Genomic DNA, 24,258 nt, shown 5'->3' on the forward strand with positions numbered 1-24,258 from the left:
TGTCTGTTGACGTTCATTATTAACACATTTTTACCCCTATTTATCTGCAATAATGATATGAATTTGATACCTAAACTATTGATCATACTTAATTAATAAATGGGTCATTTTTACATATGCAATATATTTTGGAGGATATTCTATTTTCGCAGAAAATTAGGCTAAATTAAGCATAATTGGATAAAGCCTTGAACAAACAACGAACCAGAGGAAAACGAAGGCCAACAGGCCCAGAAAGGGCCTAGGCCCATCGGCCTAGGGTCCCCTGACCCCCTCTTGTGCTTGTTTTTGGCAGGTACCCCTCCAAGATTACTTAAGGGTAAAGTTTGCAAGGATATGACAATATGAGCTTGGTATCAAAGAGGATCAAGCGGAGATTTGGAAGGTTATCAAGGATCAATCTCATCTCGAAGCTATCAACATGTCAGGACCACATGCAAGTGAAAAGAAGCATCCAGAACACCTGAGAAGACTCGGGGATGAAAGAGAGCGTGAACGGGCAAAAGGAACGCCGAGGCCGATCAGCCTGGACCCACCCAGGCCGATTGCCTAGGGTATTTCCTCGCACTCTCACCTTCCAATTTCTACCACGTGTTCTTCAGACTATATATACTCCTATTCTCCATCGAGGACTGCATCCAAGACGACGTATTCGAGGTGAAGCAGCAGAAAAGTGGAAGGAGTTTGAGGGACACCACTTCAGAGAGCCGAGGGCCGTGCAGTTGTCTAGGGATTAGCGTAGCTAAGCCCTAGCTGACGTGGGAATCCTGCGAGGAAGATCCATGTTGTAGTTTTGGAGCTAGGATCATCAGATCAAGGTAGGATCTCGGTGGAGATCTGGTGATGTACAATCATTCATGGCGAAGTAATAGATGTGTTCTTGTTCTTAGCGATCTAAGTGCCTCCTTCTATAATTTTATGCTATTTCGGGTTTGCTTTCTTTTCAATCCATGATCAATGATAGATTGCTTAGGGTGTTCATGTGGTCGTGGTGACCGGATTTGCATACCTGATCTATCGATGAATATAACACGTTCTTATGATCATGCCCTTAGACTACCTATGCTGATAAAAGTGATCGTGACAGGATCTTTCTTGTGTAAGATGGTTTAAAGATCGGGAGCTAGACCGGAGCTATAGATTTAAAGATGGTTTTAGCTAAGATCATGTCTGTGTTGCTTTGGTACCCATGCTTAGAATTGCATCATACGTATAATCTTGGTTGCTCTTGATTGGTTATCTCCGCTCCATCTGTTATCTATCTATATATGCTAGATTAGATCTAAATCACTCAATAACACAAATATATCTTGTATTATAAGTTCCACGATATCCTCATGGAGAGGAGCTATATGGCTGCCGGTGCAAGGAGGAGGTCCGCCGCTGCCGGATTTTGGCGTAGATAGGAGGGGGTCGTGCCGCTGGCAGCTGGCATGGGTAGAGCCGAGGAGCGTGTCGGCGGGCGCCCGGCGGGGGAGGAGGGAGGGCTGGGGCCTGGGTGCTCGCTGGCTTGCGAACAGCGCAAGGAGGCGCGGCAAGGCTGAGGTGAGCGCTGCGCAGACGAGTAGAGGTAGACGAAAGGAAGGACTAATAATTTTTTCCTAGGTGGATCCCACAAACTTCGTGAATCATGCCAAAAGGTACATTATTTGACGGCTGAGATGGACATGCTTTGGTGGGGGCCGGCGACTTGACTCGATGGCCACGCGGTCACAATCGACCACCGGCACCCTATCCCTCCATTATTGCCGTCTGCCATTATTGCCTTCTGCAGTGCAGAGGAGTCGTGGTTGGGGGCTTGTTCCGGCAGTGGTGGTTACTCCATGGTTAGTCCATGATTGGTGGGAATCAATAATACCATTACCACTACGTGCTGAAAGTAATAGCAAGAGAGATGGCCAATCATCGGAAGCAATATCACTGTTTGGACTTTGGATGGGGTCCAACTTAATTCTTCACAGGTAAAGAGAGTGCTCCACTACATAGAAAGCCTGCTCCTGCCATTCGCTTGCGCATAGAGAGTCCGGGAGAGATGGAGGAGCGGTTTGCCCCCGTAACCGCGGCGACCGGGGCGTTGGGCCCGGTCCTGGTGAAGCTCGCTGCTTTGCTGGGTGATGAGTACAAGCTTCAGGAGGGAACCCGGCGAGGCATCGAGTCCATCAAATCCGAGCTCGAGACAGTTCACCATCTCCTGGGGAAGTTATGGGGGAGGTTGGATCTTGATGTGGCATGCAAGAACTGGATGACAGAGGCCCGAGAGCTGTCCTACGACATGGAGGACGACATCGACGGCTTCACTCTCGGTTTGGAGTGTGGTGACGGCAGCTTCATCCAGCGGGAAGCCACGGACAGCCCTTTCAAGGAATTCATGGAAAGGGTCAAAGATGTATCGAAGCGGTGCGGCAAGATGCAGAAGATTGGCGACTGCAACCGTAGCAAGCTGCCCACCGACCCTCGAGCTCTCTTCCTTCACAGGGATGCATCGGAGCTCGTGGGCATGGAAGAAAAGAAGGAGAAGCTCATCAAATTGCTTCAGAAGCACGAAATGGTATGCCTTCTTGGACCTGGAGGGATGGGCAAAACAACTCTTGCGGATCTGGTGTATCACGCAGTAGGAGATGAATTCCAATGCCGGACATTCGTGTCCGTGCACCCAAGTCCTAACATGACGGATATTCTGGGTACCATCCTCAGCCAAGTAATAACAGATGGTGCAATGTCTGCTGGCAGTGGCACCGAACCTGCAGCCGAACAAAATATCGTCACCGACATATCAATTTCCCTCTCTGAGACGAGGTACGACCTCTCCATTCTCACTCTACTTCATTCCTGATTGTGTTCCTAAGTACTCCGTGTGTGTTATTCTACTATTTTGAACAAATCATACTGTGTTAGAAAATTGGAACGCTAGTTCCAAAACCCGTGCATGCGTCCGCACATATTTGCATTATTTTTTGAGAATCCATATAGATAATAATTGAACTTCGTAAAATGCCTATAATTTTGCATTAAGTGACCGATGTGGCATTATTGACCAATTCAATTCAAATTTCCTAATTTTCTTTCTGCTAGCAGTGGCACTGAACCTGCAGCCGAGCAAAATGATTTCATCAAAGGCATATCAAATTTCCTCTCTGACAAGAGGTACGTCGTCTCCATTCCCACTCTACTTCCTGATTCCGTTCCTAAATACCACGTATGTATTTGTTAGTGTACTATTCTGGGGTGTTTGGGAGGAGGGGGCTAAATTTTAGCCCCCATCACATCGAATATTTGGTTACTAATTAGGAGTATTAAACCTAGACTAATTACAAAACTAATTACATAACCCCTAGGCTAAATCCCGAGACGAATCTATTAAGCCTAATTAGTCCATAATTTGACAATGTGGTGCTACAGTAACCATTCACTAATGATGGATTAATTAGGCTCAATAGATTCGTCTTGTGATTTAGCCTAGGGGTTCTGCTATTAGTTTTGTAATTAGCTCATATTTAGTCCTTCTAATTAGCATCCGAACATCCGATGTGACAGGGCTAAAGTTTAGCCCCTGCCTCTCAAACAACCCCAAAATCATATTATGTTTGCAACGCTAGTTCCACAACCAGTGCGTCCGCTCATATTTGCGTTATTTTGGAAAATCCAGAGACAATTGATGAACTTTGTGAAATTCATATAATTTAACAATAATTCAGAGGTGACCAATGTGGCATTATTGACCAAGTATCCGATCAAACTTCTTTGTTTGTATCAGTTGTAACATGTTATTTTTACTTCCTCCTATATGATTATGTGAAGGTTTTATGGAGTACTCAATTAATATTTGCTAGACCATTGACCGTTTTGCTAGGTACTCCATAAAACATGTGAAGGTAAGAGTTTGAATGAATCCTAGCCATCAATTTGTATAAAAGATGCAATTAGATAATTAAAATAATATGAAAAAAGGCTGGCAAACTCGCGGGCAATCTCGCTCTCGGAGGTGTAACTGTCATTTATCTAAGGCCATATTTAGTTACCCTCAAATTCCCAACTTTGGCACTATAAAAAAGAAGATTCCCCATCACATCAAACTTGCGGTATATGCATGAAATACTAAATGTAGACGAAATCAAAAACTAATTGCACAGTTTTGTTGTACTTTGCGAGACGAATCTTTTGAGCCTAATTAGTCAATATTTGGACAATAATTCATAAATACAAACGAAATGCTACAGTTGCGCATTTATAGCAAAATGCCAATTTTGCTACTCCCAAATTAGGAACTAAACAAGGCCTAAAAGAATTGGACCCGTCACGTGTATGTAATGATTAAAATATGCATATAATGCAACGTATTTCCAAATATAAATTAGATCTATCATGTGTCATTATGATCCCATGTCACACCCGGTTTTAAAACAAAATCAAGTGCTACCTATATGTATGCTAGGATCTAATTTCATACATATAGTGACATCATTAGTGAAAACAGTAATAGTATCTCGTAAAGGAATATAAATAATAACTTACGAGTCCATCAGAGATATACAGCTTAATCCTGGAAACGGAGGCTCCAAACAGTCATCTTCAGAAAACTTCTGACAACTTCCTCTTCTGAGCAGCAGTAAGCAAGGATGAGTACACTTATGGTTGATACTCAGCAAAATCACAAGAAATAACCAAAATATCGATTTAAGTCCATCTTCAAGTTTATTAATCATGTGAGGGTCTAGGCTGCTCTTGACCGTGAGTATGGCTGATATATCAGTTTTACACTCTGCAGAGTTGTATACTTTCACCTCAAGTCACGTAAAAGTTCAGAAGAACTTTAGACCCAACCATGCTGTGCAAAAGTAGGCACTTATCACACTATCGAGGTGTGACTACATAGGGACGCTACGAGACTTTACAAAGATTCCCTAAGAAGTGATAACCCGCTAAGGTTTTGTCATAAGGGGATGAACCCTCCCTCAAGTGGTGCGTACACCCCTTGGCTGGACAAGCCATCGCACAACCTATGAGCCCCTCCTGCCCTCTCGATAAGACTATCACAAACTAGAGTCTCTAATTAATTAGCCAAGACCAGAGCCCGTTAGTCTTATGGTTGTACTATTTTCCTAGGTGGTCACTCTATGTTCCAATTAAGGCATGGTATTCTTGTAAAATAAACATAGATAGAAGGATGGTTAGGGACACTTGCCTTTCTCCAATGAAAGGTTACTCTTACTACTCTTCAGCTCTTGCTTTCTTGAAACTCTTAATCTTCAAATCTTTCGAACATCGATCCTTCTACTGAAAGCAATCACTGGCACAAACATATAAGCAAACAAACAAGTACAACTAAAAACAATACACTAAAACAAAAGAAAAGCTTTAAAAGACCATATCAAAGGATAGAGCTTGAATCTAAGGTCACGCGAATGCAAGAAACGCTGGGAACGGAACTATGGTTGAAAAGATAAAACCTATCGAGAGGTTTGAATTATAAAAGAAAACACAAGAGCTACCTGCTTCATTTATTTTAGTTGAGAAAAATAATGTAAAGATATTTCAGAGAAATACCCTTAGTTGGAATTAATCAAGTCATATTTACATATAAAAAGATGATGTACAGCTTAGTCTAATTTTATTTATAAATATTTAAGTACAATTTAAGAAAATTAAACATTTTATTTTAAAAGCAGCATGTAAAAGCATCTAAGCATATAACTTTGTATCTTGAGTTCAACTAAGCAAATTATATTAAAAACACATTTATATTTACTTTAGTCAAATTAAAATTTAATAAGAAAACCCCAAGATATAACTTATATAGCTTTTATCTATAAAACAAATTGAATACACATTAATCAAATTAAGTTTAATTTATGAAAAGCTGAGGTACATCTCTAATTAGCTTTAATTGGAAAAACATTTAAGAGTAAGCATTAATCAAATTAACATTTATTATGAAAAATGGTGTATAACACTAAATAGCTTTTAATTAAAGACAGCATGTTTAATAGGTATTAACCAAATTAATATTTAAATTTATTTTAAAAACTACAATGATGAAAAAGATCACCACTAACGTGTAATTTATATTCCTTCAAAACTAATAGAAACAGAGCTAAAACCTGTAAGATATGACTTAACGAAGCTCTAGGGACTTGCTAGCGAGGTTTAGAAACTTCCTGGCACTTAACTGCAAGAAACTGAGGACCTAAACCTAATTTCGTTCATAAACTCGAGGGCTAACGTTTAGATGGATTGGATCGTCAGAATCTAAACTTTCTGGGGACTTTTTCGAAAAGCCTACCAAACACAAAATTTAGATCAGCATTTCCGTTTTCTTCAAGGGCTAAACTACAAAACGCATCTTCTTCTTCCTCCAGATTCCTCCCGGCCGATACACTCCAATTGGCCGGCGGCCAGCTCACCGGTGGTGGCGCGCAGGCGGTGGCGGTGCGGGGTGGTTGCGGCAGTGGCAGAGGTGGCGCGCAGGAGCGCGGGTGGCGGGCGGTGGGGCGCACGATGCGGCTCGGCCAGAAGCGCAGGCGGCGGTGGCAGCAGCGGTGCGGAACACATGCGGCTTAGGAGGTAGTGGATGGCGGTGCAACTCTGCTCCGACGGCTCGGGGCAGGAGGCGGTGAGCCGGGTGTGGGCACCCCGGAGGCAGCAACACTAGGCCGAAGCCTTGGCCAGCGGTGAAAAAGAGAGAGAAAGAAGGGATCGCTAGGGATGGAGTTCAAACTCACGCTTGAATGGAAAAATAGAACGAGATCGATGATACGAACGCGATGGTGTGCTCATCTTCGACCGAAGACTTATGGCTTTGCTAGATTTGCTCGCCGGAGTTCTCAGCGGAAAGTTTGCCGGGGTTTAACAAATCCGTATGTTCGGCGTTGAACCGCGGGACCTAGGGTTGTCTAAACGAGGTGGGGTTTACGGTATTGAAACAAGGATGTCAAGGAGATCACCTAAAAGTATTTATAGGCCAGTTTGGAGCCTGGATTTATTTTGCCCCCTTTTTCTAATTTCAGGAATTAATTTCGGATTCGAAAACAATTCTAGAAAATTCTGAAATCATAATTAAATCACGAAAAATACTCCAAAAACTCTGAAAAAATCAGGAATGTTCCTGGAGATGATTTGGGACACGAGGAACCAATATAAAATATTTGGATCTCGTGAAAAGGATTCTAAACCTTCCAAAAATTGGATTTAGCTCTAGGAAAATGAGAATAAATTCTAGGAAATTTTGGAAAATTCTAGGACGAACCTTATCATTATCTAGATGATTTTTTAAAATATTTGCACTCATGAAACACCAAAATAAATCAGCATGAATGCAACACATAAAGAACAACTTTATTTAATTTAGAAAAACAACTAATTGTTTTTCATGTACTATATTTCCTTTCAAGAAAATAAATGTTGGAAAAAATTTAAAATTATGAGAAAATCATTGTTCAATTTTTGTTTTTAAGCACATCCTGAAATCCAAAAAATTCAGGGTGTGACACCCAGTTGCTTATTTGCAGCTTCTACTTATTTTTAAGCTGTGTAGCCACCTAAACGTGCAACTTCTCATCGACTTAATAAAAAAGCTCTTCTTCCATTATAACGTCAAACTTGAAAAACTCAGAAGCTGACCACATCCGGCTTGTTGGCTTTTTCCCCACCAAACTTTTTCTTCCCTACCCGAGCTGCTCCTGTGCGTGCATCGCCGACGAGCATGCCATCCTCCGCCCCGAGATAGTGTCGCTCGCAGCTTCCGAGCTTAGCGCCGTCTAGCGTGCCGCCTTCTGCCCCGAGCTAACGCTGCCCACCACTCCCGAGCTCAGCGGTATCTTCCTCCTCAAGATCTGCTGACGAGCGTGCCGTAGTCTTCCTCCTAGAGCTCCACTGACGAGATGCTGCCCCCGACCTCCGCCGATGAGCATGTCGCAGTCTTCCTCCCGGAGCTCCACCGACGAGCTACTACCCGCGAGCTCCACAGGCGAGCGCCGCTCGCCACCCCTTAGCTCGACGCCATTCTCGGCGCCGACCTCGCGCCGCCCACGGAGGTCACAAGATGATCCATCAAAAACAAAACCCATGGTGCCAACTCTATCATGTCAACAGATTCATCACGATGTTGAACGATGAAATCGGCTACAGCCTGCGCCTTTACTGCCTTAACGGACTTATACCGTAAGTCAAATTCAGTTAACATCAAAATTCATTTTCCCATCCTTCCTTTCATGATAGGAGCCGACAACATATATTTTACTACATCAGCTTTGCATACCACCATGGACTCAGATTTCAGATAATGACATAATTTCATGCATGAAAAATACAAGCACAAACATAATTTCACAATGGGAGGATACCTGGTTTCTACATCCAAAAGCCTTCTTCTCAAATAAAAGAAAATCCGCTCCTTCCCGTCAACTTCTTGGACAAGCACCGATCCGATCGCATGATAATTGGCTGATAAGTACAACTTGAACAGCCGATCTGGCTACGGCGCAATCAGAACCGGTGGTGATTTAAATATTTCTTAATTCCATCCAGTATCCCTTGTTACTTTTCTCCCCACACAAATTCTTGATCAGGCTTTAACTTCAACAGGGGCATAAATGGCTCGATGCGTGTTGATATATTGGATATAAATCTCCTGATGAAGTTAATTTTCCCAATAACAGACTGCAACTCGGTCTTGTGTGTTGGAGGAACATTCGTATTAATAGCTTTGATACTCCTTTGACCAACTTCAATTCCTCTGTCATGCATAAAACCCAAAAATTTACGAGCCGATATACCGAAAGCACACTTATTTAGATTCATCTTTAAAACATGCTGCATTATGCAGTCTAGTGTTTTGTGTAGATTGGCCAGATGTTGTTCTGTGGTCTTAGATTTGACTACCACGTCATCGATGTAGATCTCCACCACTCTGCCAATGAGCTTATGGAAAATGTAATTCATTGCTGGTTAATAAGTTGCATCGGCATTCTTTAAGCCAAAAGTCATGGCCACCCATTCATACAACCCAAGAGCCCTTGGGCATCGAAACGCAGTCTTTGAGATATCTTCTTCTACCATCAATATCTTATTGTACCCTGCGTTCCTATCCATGAAACTCAAGATCTTATGACCTGATGCTTCATCAACCATTGTATCTGCAACTGGCATTGGGTACTCATCCTTTGGTGTAACTTTATTCAGATTCCGAAAATCCATGCAAGCTCTACGTTTTTCGTTTTTCTTGATGACAGGCACAATATTAGACACCCACTCTGCATATCGGCACGGCCTAATAAACTTGGCCTCATACAATCTTGTAATTTCAGCTTTGATCGTTTCAAGTAATTCTGGCTTAAATCTCCTTGCAGGTTGCTTGAAAGGTCGATAGCCTAGTTTGATTGGTAACCGATGCTCCATGATCATTCGGTTTAATCTTGCCATCTCATAGCACTCCCAAGCAAAGCAATCTTTGTGCTCTTTCAACAGCTCTATTAATTTTTTCTTATACTCAGGACTTAATTTAGAATTTATAAACATTGGCCTTGGCCTGTCACTTGGGCCTATATCAACTTCTTCTAGTAGGTGAGCTGACATAAATCCTTGTCCTAACTTCCCATCTATATCATCAATTGTAGCATCCATTAGGACTCCCTCCAATGAGCCGACTATTGAAATCTACCAAGTAATCAGGCGATTTATCCCACCGGGCGTGCCAAGAGCATGTTGACGCAAAATCTGGACTTCAAACTCTACGTTGAACAACACGTGAGGACCTAGGATATTTTCTTAACTCCAGTGCAAGCTCCAAATCAATTCCTGAAGATACGTGGCGTGCCAGTCAATTTGACTTGCAATTGACAAGGAAACGTAAAATTCTTGAGCCGATAGGCGGCTAAGCTTTCGAACTCATGGGTAGTCATTCTTTGAATAAACACTGATAAGATATGTTAAATGTAATCATGCGGTATAAGTAAAATAGATAACATTAATGGTATGTGCCATCGGCTATATGAGCCGACGGGCTAAGATAGACCTAAGTAAAACAGCTGCCATTAAGAAATAACCTGTCTATTACATTGTAGTTAATTAGACCGTTGGAGCTAATCAATGTCACGAGCCGATGGATCGGACTAAACCAAGACAGCATGGCAACGCAGGGCATTAACTCGCTCTTTCTGGTTTAAAAGACTAGAAAGTAATAACAAGGCCTTGCGCACGTGGCCATCGGCTCGATGGCATCAGACTGCTACTGGGATGGATGGATCGGACCCAACCAAGACAACATCGGCTCTACAGCAGCAGTCTTATACTATAGATCTATTGGTCGGTAATGGAAGGGGCGAGGGTAAAGATCTATTGGATCTAGTAAAAATAAAGCAATAAAGGCATGCAAAGCAAACTAGCCGATACAATAAGATAAATGGTGAGTGCTTAGAAACAACTAGGAAGTTGATGCGAAACAAACCTAATTAGATATAAGCAACATGATAACTGGGAGCATTTGATGTAATTAAGAGATCGATGCGATGCAACTTAATTAAAATAAACAACTCGATAATTATGAGCACTTCGAAGATAAACACGAGGTCAAAATGATGCAGCCCTATTCAATTCTTGGTAACTCGATAACTAGTCTTACGTTAAGAGATCATAATATCAGACTTAACCGAGAAAGTTCTAATACATGTAACGTAATGACCGGGTGAAGGTACTATCAAGCTCGCCTGAGATTGAAGCTGATGCATCCCCCCGCACAAGAACAAACTTGCCGATTCAACTCTACTCCTAGTCCTAAGATTTGGCGGGGGGCGCCGAAAAGGAAGAACTGTTGTGTGGTGTTTTCCATCTACTTCTCTACATGGTATCACGAGATTAGATTGTGGGCCTCCTCTCCTCTCCCTGCCCCTCCCCCCAATTCATGGAAACCTAGGCGGTGCCCCCTGCTACGCCACCGCCACCCACCCTCCGCTGCACCTCCCCGTCCGGCGTCCCCATGTCCTCCGCCAACTCCTTTATGTCCGGCAACACCACTCCTCTTGCTACTGATCTTGTGCCACCTCCTAGACCACCCCTGCTACCGATGACGGTGCATCTGTGCCGCCACCTGGCACCGGTGGCTCCTCTGGCAGTGTGTCTCAAGCTCCTCCTGCCGGCGACGCGCCCGACAACGACGGCAGTGGCTTCATCATGTACCCGGCACCGCCGCCAGCCATCCACCCCTACGCCACTATCTCCATCAAGTCTCACGTCCCTGTGAAGTTGGCAATGAAGTCCAACACCTACTCCAGATGGGCATCCTTGTTCACGTCCATGTGCGGTAAGTTCGACCTCTGGTTCACATTGACGGCATGATGGCTCCTTGTCCCCAGGACCCTGACTGGGATCAAGCGGATTGCTATGTCCACTCCTAGTTCTTCGGCTCCGTCTATGACTCCATCCTCGACCTTGCCATGACCAACGATGACCAGACTAGATGGGAACTCTGGCTCACCATCGAGGGACTCTTTCGCGCCAACAAGCAATCCAGGGTGAACTTCCTTAGCCGCGATTTCCACTCCATGACGCAGGGTGACTGCTCCGTCATTGAGTACTGCAACCGTATGAAGACTCTCGCTAACGCCCTTCGCGACGTTAGCCATCCTGTTCAGGACTCCCAGCTTGTCCTGAACCTCCTCCATCGCCTCAACCCATGCTTCTCCAACACTGCCGAAGACATCGCCAACTCCACCGCCGGCTTCCCGCCCTTCGCCCAAGCGTGGGACATGCTCACCCTGAAGGAACTTCACCTCGCCAATGAGGCGAATGTCTCCAACTCCACCTCCCTCCTCGCTGTGAACTCTTCGTCGTTGTTGTCCTCCTCCGGCTGTACGGGCGGGTGTCACCCACCATCTGGCTCTTCTCAGACCGGCAGTGGTGGCAGCACCAGTGGTGGTGCCCGCTGCAGCAGCAGTGGCGGCCGCACCGGTGGTGGCAACGACAAGAAGAAGTGGCTGCAAAAGAAGGGTGGTAGCGGCTTCCAGGCGCCCTCCGGCGGTGGGCCCCCATGGCCCACTGGCCCGTGGTTTTGCTTCAAACCAAGGGCTAGCTCCTATGACGCTCCAGGCTTCCAGCAGGCCAGCGATCGGGGTAGCGGGGGATGGCGCACCGGCACCCCTGGCCTCTTCGGCCCTTCTCCGCAGGCCTACGCTGCCTACGCCCCCATTCAGGCACCTACTCTGGCGCCAACCTGGGCCTAGGCAGGTCTTGTTGCCACCTTGAACCAGATGGCGCTACATAACGGTGGCTGGGTCATTGACTTAGGTGCATCCGGTCACATGTCGTCTTCGGATGGTATTCTTCTTTCCCGCCTCCCTCCTTCTCACTCCTCCATTACTATCGGTAACAGTCACACCCTTCACGTCACGTGCCGTGGAAGCTCCACCCGCACCACCCCCACCTCCCAATTTCAGCTTAACAATGTCCTTGTTGTCCCTTCTTTAATTCACAATCTAATTTCTATTCGTTAGTTTACTAAGGACAATAACTGCACCATAGAGTTTGACGCCTTTGGTTTTTCTTTCAAGGATTTTCCAACCAAACACATGATTCTTCACTGCAATAGTGTCGGCAACCTCTATACCATGCCTCCAGTAGCCAGCTTCACAATGCTCACGCCGATGTCGCCATCTCCTCCAGTTTACAGCGTCTTCGTCTTGGTCATCCTGATCCTGTCGCCATCGCTACACTTAGACAGAATTCCTCCATTACTTGTAATAAAGCCAATCACACTATATGTCATTCATGTCAGTTTGGGAAATATGTGCGGCTACCTTTCTCTCATTCTAGCTTTCGCAGTTCTGCTCCCTTTGAGTTAGTTCACTGTGATGTTTGGACTTCTCCGGTCGCTAGCGCTTCTGGTTATCGCTACTACCTAGTTATTCTAGACAACTTCTCACATTTTTGTTGGATGTTTCCTCTAGTTCACAAGTCTGAAGTCGCCTCATAGATCACTGACTTCTGCACCTATACTCATACGCAGTTTAGTCTTCCCATTCGCAGCATCCACGCTAACAATGGGATCGAGTTTGTTAATAGGACTCTCACATCTTTCTTAACTTCTCGGGGTATCCACCTGCGCCTCTCGTGTCCCTACACTTTTCCCCAGAATGGGAAAGCCGAGCATGTCCTCCGCACACTTAATAATCTCACTCGCACATTGCTCATTCATGCATCCATGGCCGCCCCATACTGGGCAGAGGCGCTCACCACTACCACCTATCTTCTAAACCGGCACCCCTGTTCTGCCGTTCAGAATGACATCCCCTACCGCCTCCTCTACTCCCAGCCACCCGAGTACTTTGACTTGCGTGTCTTCAGTTGGCTTTGCTACCCCAACCTCTCAGCCACGGCACGCCAGAAGCTTGCTCCTCGCTCCGTAGCCTGTGTCTTCCTCGGTTATCCCTCGTCTCACAAGGGGTATTGCTGCCTTGATTTGTCCACTCGTCGAGTCATCATCTCTCGCCATGTTTTGTTTGATGAATCCGTCTTTCCCTTCTCCTCCCATACTACTCACCCATCGCAGCTTGACTTCCTTTTGTCGAGCCCCTCCGATGTTCTCGCTTCCACCTCGGTCGCTCCGTCATCAGACGTTGAGCAGCCGCGGCCCTCACCAGTTGTTTTGCAGGAACTCACTAACGACGACCCTGCCATCTTGTTACACGGGCCGACCGTGTACCCTGCTCCATCTGCAGGCAGGTCGCTGCTCTCTACTGTGCCTCCAACTGCTCCGACTGCGACCGCAGCACTTCCGACCGTGACCGCGGCGCGTGCGGGTGGACACCCGACTTCTCTGATCGCGCCCGCACCGCTACCGACCACGACCATGGCGTGCGCGGGCACGCTCCCGACGGTTCTGACCGCGACTGCGCCACGCGCGGTTGCGGCCGCGATCACACCGGCGAGCACTTCTACCGCACCGGCGAGTGCCCCGACCGCACCGACGAGCGCTCCGATCGGTTGGGCAGCGCCCGAACTGCACCGGCGAGCGCTCCGACCGGTCCGGCGAGTGCCCACGGTCCCCTCCCCCCACCCCACCCCGCACCCATGGCCCTAGCGCCTCCTGCGTCCTCCTCATCGCCACCTGCTCCTCCACGCCCTATCACTCGGTCTATGACTGGGGCAATCTAGCGGGTCTACTACCAGGGCACGACAGCCTCAACTTCTTCTCCATCCTCTCTGATTCTGGCAAACTATCATAGTGCTCTAGCTGACACCAACTAGTGTGCCGCCATGGTCATCGAGTTCTAGGCCCTCATCGACAATGACACCTGGTGCCTCGTCTTGCGGCCGCCCAGTGCCAATGTCATGTCGGGCAAGTGGATCTTCCGACATAAGTTCCATGCTGATGGGTCCTTTGCCCGGCACAAGGCGCGCTGGGTGGTTCGTGGCTTCTCCCAGCATCACAGCATTGACTACGATGAGACCTTCAGTTCGGTTGTCAAACCGATGATGATATGGACCGTCCTCAGCATCGCCACTTCTAGCGCCTAGCCGATCCACCAGCTGGACGTGAAGAATGTGTTTCTTCATGGACACCTCGTGGAGACTGTCTACAGCCAGCAGCCTCCCGGCTTCGTCGACCCCACCACCCCCGATCACGTCTGTCTCGTGCAAAAGTCCTTGTATGGATTGAAGCAAGCCCCGAGGACATGGTACCAGCGGTTAGCCTCCTTCCTTTGACAGCTCAGCTTTGTCGCCTCGACCTCCAACACCTAACTCTTTGTATACAAAGAGATACAAAGAGGGGCCGAGCATCGCCTACCTGCTACTCTACATCGACGACATCGTCCTCACCACCTCATCCTCACCTCTTCTTCAGCACATCATGGGGTATCTTCACGTCTTGTTTGCCATGACAAATCTTGGCGACCTACACCACTTCCTCGGCATCTCCGTCACGCGTTCAACCTAGGGCCTGATCTTGTCTTAGCGACAGTACACCCTGGATCTTCTTCAGTGTGCTGGCATGGCTGAGTGTCACTCTACAGCAACTCCCATTGACACTCATGCCAAGCTTTCGGCACATGACGGTGCCAAGCTCTAGGACAGCTCTGAGTATCGGAGTCTTGCACGTGCTCTTTAGTACCTCACTCTGACTCGACCTGACCTGACCTGGTGTATCAGATCAGCAGGTGTGCCTCTTCATGCATGACCCGCGTGAGTCCCACATGGCCCCGATCAAGCACATCCAATGCTATGTGAAGGGCACACTCTCCTCCAAGCTTCACATTGTCACCGGATCTGTTCAGTCTCTAATTGTCTACTCCGACGCCGACTGGGCTAGCTGCCTGGACTCTAGATGCTCCACCTCCAGCTTCTGCGTCTACCACGGTGACAATCTGGTGTCTTGGTCCTCCAAGCGCCAGACCACGGTATCTCGTTCCACTGCTGAGGTGGAATACCGGGTTGTGGCTGATGTTGTGGTAGAGTGTTGCTGGCTGCATCAACTTCTTCAGGAGCTTCATGTCCCACTTGCTTCGGCCACTATTGTCCACTGTGACAACGTGAGTGCTGTCTACATGACAGCCAACCCGGTGCATCATCGGTGCACGAAGCACATTGAGATTGATATTCACTTCGTTCATGAGAAGGTGGCCTTGGGTGAGGTCTAAGTCCTCCATGTGCTGTCCTCTCACCAGTTCATGGATATCATGATGAAGGGCCTACCAACTCCTTTGTTTACTAAGTTTAGGTCCAGTCTGCGCGTTCGATATCCTCCCGCTTCGACTGCGGGAAGGTATTAGGAAGTATAAGTGTATATTAGGATGTATTTATCCTTTCCTTGTACACTTGATGTATTCCTTGTACTCCAAGCTATATTGGTCATATATATAGAGGTCACCCTCCCTTATTAGGGTGTGTGGTGTTTCCCATCTATTTCTCTACAACAACGCCTTGGGCTTATATTTATACCTTGGCACGTACCAAATCCTAGTCGATTACGACAATGACTATTACAATTAATGCAAAAACTAAAACTAAAGCTTTCTAAGATACATCTCCACGCTCTTTCGCTTATCTAGTGGAGTCGGTTCTGCTTCAATCTTCTTTGCCTGTATCGGCTTCAAAACTCTGTCCTGTCTAGTTAACTCTAGTAAAAAAACGGGTGTCAACACGCGTCCAGCGTGCCCATCGCCCTGCCAAAACCCCTTCCCCGACCCTATCTCCTCCTACCATCCGTGACACATGTCGCCACCGCCGTCACGCACGCACCCCGGCCGGATAAGCTCGGCCGAGGCTCACCACAACATCCCTGGGCTATAAATAGCCCTAGCGCTCCTCACTGCTCCCTCGCCCCTCCCCCTCCACCTTAATCCCGTCTCGCCAAACATAGAAACTATGTCGCGCCACTCCCACCTGCCACCACGCTCTACTCCCTAGAGCCGAGCTGGGTCAAAGTTGGGGATGGCCGCGCGGCACTAACCACCCCTCCCCAAGCATCGCAACAGCCCCGCCAACTGCTCCCTGCGAGCTCCTCTACCGCCGCTCAACCCACCGTTGCTGCTCATCGTCATTCCCTCTCTGGTCGTTGTGCTACTCGCATACGTACCTGAGGTACTTCCCCATCCTCCCTAGGCTGTTGCCCAGCCTCTACTACCCCTATTCTCCTCTCCCCTCTCTACCGTTCTGCCACATGAACTCCGATGAGCTCTAGACTCACCATCGGCCACTCCTTGATCTACACACCACCCTCCATAGCCTCGCCATGACCCCCTCTAGCACCCCGGCTGCCTTTTGACCTGGCCCAAAGTCTACCCCGCCCGGAGTAGCTCGCCCCGGCGAGCGGCTCTACCCTATGCGGTGGTCCGGCATCACAGCTCGACTGGTGCCACCCCTTCTCCCTCCTTCCTTGCTCCCAGTCCACAAGGACCGTAGGCACGCCCCCCAGTCCACCACATGGACCACTAGTACACAGCACAGCCCGACCATGCTAGCCCCACGCGGACCCCCTTTGCCACATCGCACTCTGGCCCACCTGTTAGCCCTTGCTATCTTTCCCTCTCATCTTTGCTACGGGCACCCGGGTTCTTGTACCCCAAACTTCACTTCACCATGATAAAAATTACCAAAAAATTTACCAACAATATTAGAGATGATTCTAAACCCATCCATACCCTGTTTACCCAAATCCCACACCAAAAACTCCCAAGAGCAAACTCTCATCCTTTCCAAAAATAGAAAAGCCTATATTTCATGTGACCAAAAATAGGAAACCATTCCAATAAACTCTAGAAAATCCTAGAAAATTCTAGAAAATCACTCAAGCCTTCTAAACCCTAATTCTACTCTTTTAACTCATGTTTGATGTATTTCCATGTTTGTTTGATTGATTTCTTATAACTACGATTATGTAGAATTCGACGATACCGAGAACGAGTTTGACAACCCGGACTACGAAGAGGAAGTTATCAACGAACAAGACTTTGAAGAAGGCAAGTCCCACGCATTACCATCTCTTGAATCCCAAGTTTTATAAATAAAATGAGCCAGGATAATAACATGGACTTTCCATTCAAAACCTTGCATAATATTTTCTCTGCGCTGCTTAGTTATTCCTAAATAATTCAAGCCCTCCTTGATACCATAAACCTAGGATGCAATAGAAACGCTTAGGAACTACTTATGCAGCCATTCACAAGTTTACAAAATACCAAAAGCATGAGTTCTTTGAAAATTAGATAAAAATAACTAACAAGTCTAGCAACCATATAAGGCTAGACACGAGAGTAAGAGGTAGCCTCGATGGAGGATCCTATCCAAAAAGCTTACTCTGGTCATATAAGGACTGGTTCATGAGCAAGTCTATCCGGTGAATTGTACAACCACACACGCTAAAAAGGTACAACCCTCAGGAGTACCTATCTATGTGAGGCCTTGATTCGCACCCCACCAGCTGAACTTAGTGAACCACCCAAGGGGCCACGGTGGGCAATGGTTAGACTGGAACATGATCTTTGCTTTGTCCTAGGTCTGGTCGACATGGGTCATAGGTTGAGGTCTAGAGTGGTCTGGTGGTATTGTATACCACATGATGTATTTGGATACCCAAGGCTCACAAATATGATCCCACTTGGTCAAAGCTCCCATTCATTAGTCATAACATTGTTTTTATGAAAATCTTGTGTCTCGAGCCTTGGCCTGAGGATTTGTTTCTAAATAAGGCAAAGCTGGCTCAGGAAGTCCCTGATGGATCCTGATGCTAAATAAAATACGGGGACTGGAAGGGATGTAGTTTCCCCCTTCCAGGACCAACAAACTGTTGTTAAATGTCCTGAATTCCTTTTAAAAGCTATAACCTTTCACCCCGCATAAAAATGGCTTTTCGGCAAATATCCAACCAGAGCCCTCCATGAAAAAACAGCATGAAATACCTCTATGACAGTGGGATTTGCTGAGTACTCTACTTTCTTTACTGCTTTCTTTCTATAGAGGAAGAAATAGTTGTTGAAGACGATGAGGATCTTGGAGATCAACCTTAGGAGCCAAATTGCCTGTGGACTTGGGAATACTACATAGAACTCTATTGTATAGCTACTCTAAGGCTACTCTTAGTGGTATGCACTTTATTTCTCTTTTGTAACCTTATGTAAAATGTCAATAAAAGCTATACAAATTATGGATGTGTTACTTCCTGTGATAAATTCTTGTATCATCTACTGAACCAGGAAATGATACAAATGACATTCGGGATCTCTTTTAGGGGTGCCCCCCACACTATCTGTCGTGACTTGACAAATCTAGATTTTGACTTCCCAATTCATTCTTGCCTACTAATATTGCAAGAAAAAACATAGGCGGTACATGTTAGTTTGAAAACCTAGCTTTTGGTGTAATCTAATTCCAACCCATCTCTTTGTTTGTTACTTAAATGTGGATTCTAGATGATACATTTCATTTTTTTGTTACTGTAAGGAAAATTTCCAAATTACTTCCGTCAAGTATGCCCACAGTCGTGATAACCCCTAAACTATTTTTTTCATTTTACACCTACAACTACGTTAATTGGTCCAATTTACCCCTTAGCAAGACCAATCTTATAAGGATAAATTGGACCAATTGACATAGTTCTAGTTGTAAAATAAACTAAAAAAAGTTTATGAGGGTTATCTAGACTTTGGCCATACATGAATGGAGTAATTTGAACTTTTTTGTTATTGCAATGGCATGAAAAGTTGTTTCAGCACACAACTTAGTACCAAGATGTCATTTATGAAGGAACTATGTTTGGTCGTATAGTATTTTTAAAAAGTGGTTACCAATAATTATTTGTGTAGATACATTATAATGTTTTGTGTCAAAATGTAATGAATTTAATTATTTTTGTAGATACATTATAATATTTTTTTGTCAAAATGGAGATACATTATTTGTGTAGATACATTATAATGTTTCGTTATTGCAATGGCATGAAAAGTTGTTATTCTCTTTCATATAACTAGTCCATCAACCCGTGCTCCTGCACGGGCTAATGTTTTTATAAGCTATTGGAGTTAAAAATTGTTTAGAAATTAAACTCTTAGCTAATAATCAAAATTGTTTACCTACTACTCTCTTATTTTTCCAATACTTCAACATAATACTTATATAGCTATGTATTCGTCCAGTTGTGATTGATTTTTAATTAATAATTATTTTATGCACTTTTTCATTCATATTCATACTTTTTATCACACCTCCAATCCTCTATACATTATGTTTAGCACACAAATCAATATTTTTCATCGATTCCGCACGTACATGTATACATGGTCTAATGGTGGCACTCATCATGTGTATATACTTTAAGGTAGTATTTTTATATTAACAATGATATAAATAGGTAATTTAGAATCATATATTAGTTTACTTTTTGACATTTCTATATGATGCACATGAAGATAATTAGATTAAGATTTAGGTATTTACTTTAGGTTATTTTTAATAACGACATACGTGGGTAACATAGATACAATTTTAGAATGACATTTTAAGTTATGATTTATAATGATGTGTATTAATAAATTGGATGAAGATTACGGGGTTACTTTAGATTATGTTTTATAATAGCTAAGCTCGGTAATTTAGATATAGGTTTAGAGCTCATTTTTGAATATTTCCACAATGACAGTGGTGGATAACTTTTTAGAAAATATAATAAATTAATGGTTATGATTATTAGAATTTACAGGATTGGTGTTTGATGTTTTTATTTTTTATGAGAATCTCTCTTTTTTCTAGCGTGTCTCATGGGAACTAATGCGGAGTCTCCAATGAAAAAAAATGAGACTACATTGCTACAAAACTATTACCATAAGCTACCTCTTGTTTGTTAAATATTCGAACACAATACTTATGTAGATATTATACTTAATATCTTCATCCAATTGTGATAGATTTCAGTTAGTAATTACTCTATAATATCTTCATCCACATTTATAATCTTTAACTTTCCACTTTGGACCAAATGTATGGGTTTGAATTTGTTTAATGAACCCTAAGTTTGAGTGCTCATAAATTTAATAGAACTATCCATAATGCTAAATATAATTTTAGCATAGAAATGTATATTCCCATAACTTTATATCCTTATAAATGGTGACACACATCATGCGTATAGACCTTAATTATTATATCGTATACCAATAGTGTAAGATATAGACGATTTAGAATCATATATTGTTGTATATTTCTAATTAAGGTTATTTGATTCAAACATAGGGTTACCTCATGTTATTTTTAATAATAACATGTGTGGGTAATATAGATGCAAATTTAAGGGGTTACTTTAAGTTTTTTAAAGTAATAGTGGTAGGCAATTCAGTTGCAAATTAGGGAGCTATTTTAAATATTGTTTATAATGGCATAAGTGGGTAATTTTGATGAAAATTAGGGGTTTACTTTAGTTTATTTTATATAATGGCAGGGGTGGGTAATTTATATATAGATTTAGGGGGTTACTTTAGGCTATTTTCATAATAGCATAGGTGGGTAATTTTTTAGAAAACATAATAGATCCAATGGCTATGATGATTTGAATCTATCGATTGATGGTTGGATGTTTTGCTTTTTTGTGAGAATTTCTAGAATTTCTCTCTTTTCTAGAGTGTCCACCTATGAATCCTAGATGGCTTCATTTGGAGGTTTCAAAAGGAGCCTCCAATTAGTTATAGTAAGATGGCAGACGTGAATTGAATAATTTAGAAACAAATTAGACCCGGTGCCTATGGTTATCCAGGCTAACTACCAAATTGATGGCTGCATGTCTTTGGGAATTTCTAGGATTCTGTTTTTTTTATAGGTCATGTGAGTACGAACACTCCAATCAATTAGTAATAGTAATATGGGATAAGATGGCCCAAATGTTAAAGTTTCTTTGGTCTTGTTTTTTTAGGTACTTGGTCATAATTGATGACATTTGGCACTGGGAAGAGTGGGAAGTCATCCGTAAGGCTCTTCCCAAGAATAATCTGGGCTGTAAATTTATTATGACGACCCGGGTCTGGAGTATAGCTTGGAAATGTCAAACTGAACAAGGTGCACGTGTGTACGAACAGAAGTTTGGTCTTGCGGAAGCTGAAAGTCTATCAGCTATGAGACTGCGCAAATCCGTCGAGGGAACCAACGCGAAGGGGCTGTCCACTAAGATTGCGGTTATGTGCGGCGGGCCACCATTTGATTTTTGTCCGCTAGCAGTAATCTGTTTGTCGTCAGCATGGGCAGAGAGCCACCATGTGCAAGGTGATGATGCGGAATGGGATACATGGGCAAGCCACGTTCTGGATGATGGGTTTCTGAGTACTCCATCCTTGAAACCAGTGGTCCAGAGTCTATGCCTTGGTTTCGACGATCTTCCCGTTCAGCTGAGGACTTGCTTGCTATACTGTACTGTATATCCTCCGTGGTATATGTTTTATAAGGGATGCTTGGTGAGAAAATGGATTGCTGAAGGATTTGTTTCGCAAGTTGAAGTAGCAGAAGGTTACTTTGACAAGCTTGTCTCCAGGAATCTGTTGCAGCGGAAGGGTGTGATGCATGCAGTTCACCCCATTATGGGAGCCTTTCTCGTGTGCAAAGCAAAGGAAGATAATTTTATTGCTTACGATGGGGCCGGCAACTCCTCGCATGCCAAACAGATCCGTCGTCTTTCTCTCAGCACGGATCGCTGTCCAGATGAGGATGTGCTGTCTCATACTCGCTCCCTTGTTGTTTCTGGTTATCAATGCCAGCTGGATGGTGTCCCCTTCAAGGCGTTCAAAAAGCTGCGAGTGCTAGAAATACATGACAGCAGTCGTCTAGAGAATGGTCATCTGGTGGATATATGTGGGCTGATCTGGCTCAAGTGTCTGGATCTTATGGGCTGCGGTCATATCACAGAGCTCCCACGGGAGATTGGAAGACTGCAGAATCTGGAGACCCTGTACGTGGCAGGTACAGGGATTAGTAAACTACCAACGGAAATTGAGAAACTGCAGCACTTAGAGACTCTGGATGTAAGTGGCACAAAGGTCACGGAGCTGCCTACGTGGATCGAGAAATTGCAATCTTTGAAGACTCTGGATGTAAGTGACACAAAGGTCACAGAGCTACCAAGGGAAATCAAGAACCTTGAGCGTTTGGAGAGTCTGGATGTAAGCTGGACACGGGTGAGTGAGTTGCCTAAGGAAATCGGGGAACTGCAGCATCTGAGGACTCTGGACATAAGAGGTACTAAGGTCCGAGAGCTATCCTGCAGTAGAGACCCGAATCCGTTATTAAGTGTGGTTGTTGATGCACATATACATAGGTTTTCTGATGAAGTGGAGACGTTGATGTCGCCTCTGGGTGTCATTAGATCAAGTGGTGGTGAAGAGGTTACCTCTTCTGAAGCAAAGTGCAGGGATGACCTATCCATCCTCATCCTCTTTAACCATTTCGGCGAGAGGTGTGAAGTCCTACCAGTTCGGATGCTTAGAGTTGCCGGGAGACACATGAAAGTCCCGCAGTGGGTCAAGCAAGACTTGTGCAATGTCTGCTCCTTAGATATCAGGCTCTACAAACTTGTGCACGAAGACCTCGAGTTTCTGAAAACGCAGATGCCGAACCTGCAGGCTCTCCAACTCAGGTTCGAGGTCCTCCCACGGGAGCCGGTTGCTATCACTGGTGGAGGGTTCTCAAAGCTGGAAACGTTCTATGTTGATTGCCGTCTGCCACGGGTGATCACCTTTGGGGAAGGAGCGATGCCGAAGCTGAAACATCTTGAGTTCAAGTTCTACACCGGCACAGCAAGGCAACACTACTCCATGGGCATCAAGCATCTCGACAGTCTTGAGGTGGTCGTGTTCCGATGCTCCGAGTGCTATACAAGTGACGGTCCAGGCATCTGCGAGACGATTGAAGTCGTGAGAAAAGAAGCCGCGGACCACCCCAAAAAGATCAACCTTTGCGTCAATGAAAAGAAAGTGGAGTTCGGCAGTAGTTATAAATGGGAAAGCCTTGCGGATAAGGCCGTTACTAAAAGAAGGGAACAACTATACAATGCAGCAGAGCGTCGCCGATGCAGGGGGCTGTTTGTTTGAGCTGCAGTTTTAAACTTTTCTGAAAAAGCTGCTGCTACTTTTTTTTTCTAAAAAACCAACGCCAGCTTTTAGAAGATGTGTGAGCTTAAAAAGCTATGAAAAATTTATAAAATTAAGTTTTTCAGCTTTCTATGTAAACTCGGATTTTCTGAACTTCCAGCTTTTCAGAATCTACACGAGAAGTTCACTGTTTATTTGAGTTTCTAACTTTTCACACTAAGAAGCTGCTAGGAATCCCAAACAAACAAGCCCTAACTTGGTTTTAAAGCTGGTTCGAACCTCAGGTTTTGTCACACCCGGTTTTAAAACAAAACCAAGTGCTACCTATATGTATGCCAGGATCTAATTTCATACATATAGTAACATCAAAAGTGAATAACAGCAACAGTATTACGTAAAGGAAAATAAATAAATACTTACGAGTCTATCAGAGATATACAGCTTAATTCTGGAAACGAAGGTTCCAAACTTCACAGGCAAACGACTGGGGGTTGCGTACGCCTAGAACTCAGCATCATCTTCAGAAAATTTCACACACCTTCCTTTTCTAAGCAGTAGTAAGTACGGTTAATACACTTATGGTTGGTACTCAGCAAGGTCACAAGAAATAACCAGAATATCGATTTAAATCCATCTTCAAGTTTATTAATCATATGAGGGTTCAGGCCGCTCTTGACCGTGAGCACGGCTGATATATCAGTTTTACACT

The 24,258-nt window shown here is 44.6% G+C and overlaps 1 protein-coding gene across 2 annotated transcripts; it reads left to right on the forward strand.

Moving 5' to 3' along the window:
* The first annotated feature begins 1,786 nt into the window (after positions 1-1,786).
* Positions 1,787-23,711, forward strand: LOC101780103 (putative disease resistance RPP13-like protein 3). 2 transcript variants are annotated; one of them, XM_012848024.3, is made up of 3 exons: positions 1,787-2,796; positions 3,073-3,144; positions 21,386-23,711. In XM_012848024.3, exons 1-3 carry the CDS (start codon positions 2,033-2,035, stop codon positions 23,547-23,549), a joined length of 3,000 nt encoding a protein of 999 aa, XP_012703478.1. In that variant the 5' UTR covers positions 1,787-2,032; the 3' UTR covers positions 23,550-23,711. The 2 variants fall into 2 exon arrangements, with proteins under 2 accessions (XP_012703478.1, XP_004980555.1); XM_004980498.4 differs by having other exon boundaries at positions 3,076-3,144.
* The last annotated feature ends 547 nt before the right edge of the window (positions 23,712-24,258 follow it).

Source organism: Setaria italica, chromosome VIII, assembly GCF_000263155.2.
Source record: "Setaria italica strain Yugu1 chromosome VIII, Setaria_italica_v2.0, whole genome shotgun sequence".
Lineage (NCBI taxonomy): Eukaryota > Viridiplantae > Streptophyta > Magnoliopsida > Poales > Poaceae > Setaria > Setaria italica.

Coding starts and splice junctions, on each gene's coding strand:
- LOC101780103 (XM_012848024.3), top strand. CDS start 2,033: ATGGAGGAGCGGTTTGCCCCCGTAACCGCGGCGACCGGGGCGTTGGGC. Junction 2,797..3,072: donor ATTTCCCTCTCTGAGACGAG/GTACGACCTCTC, acceptor TCTTTCTGCTAG/CAGTGGCACTGAACCTGCAG. Junction 3,145..21,385: donor AATTTCCTCTCTGACAAGAG/GTACGTCGTCTC, acceptor TTGTTTTTTTAG/GTACTTGGTCATAATTGATG.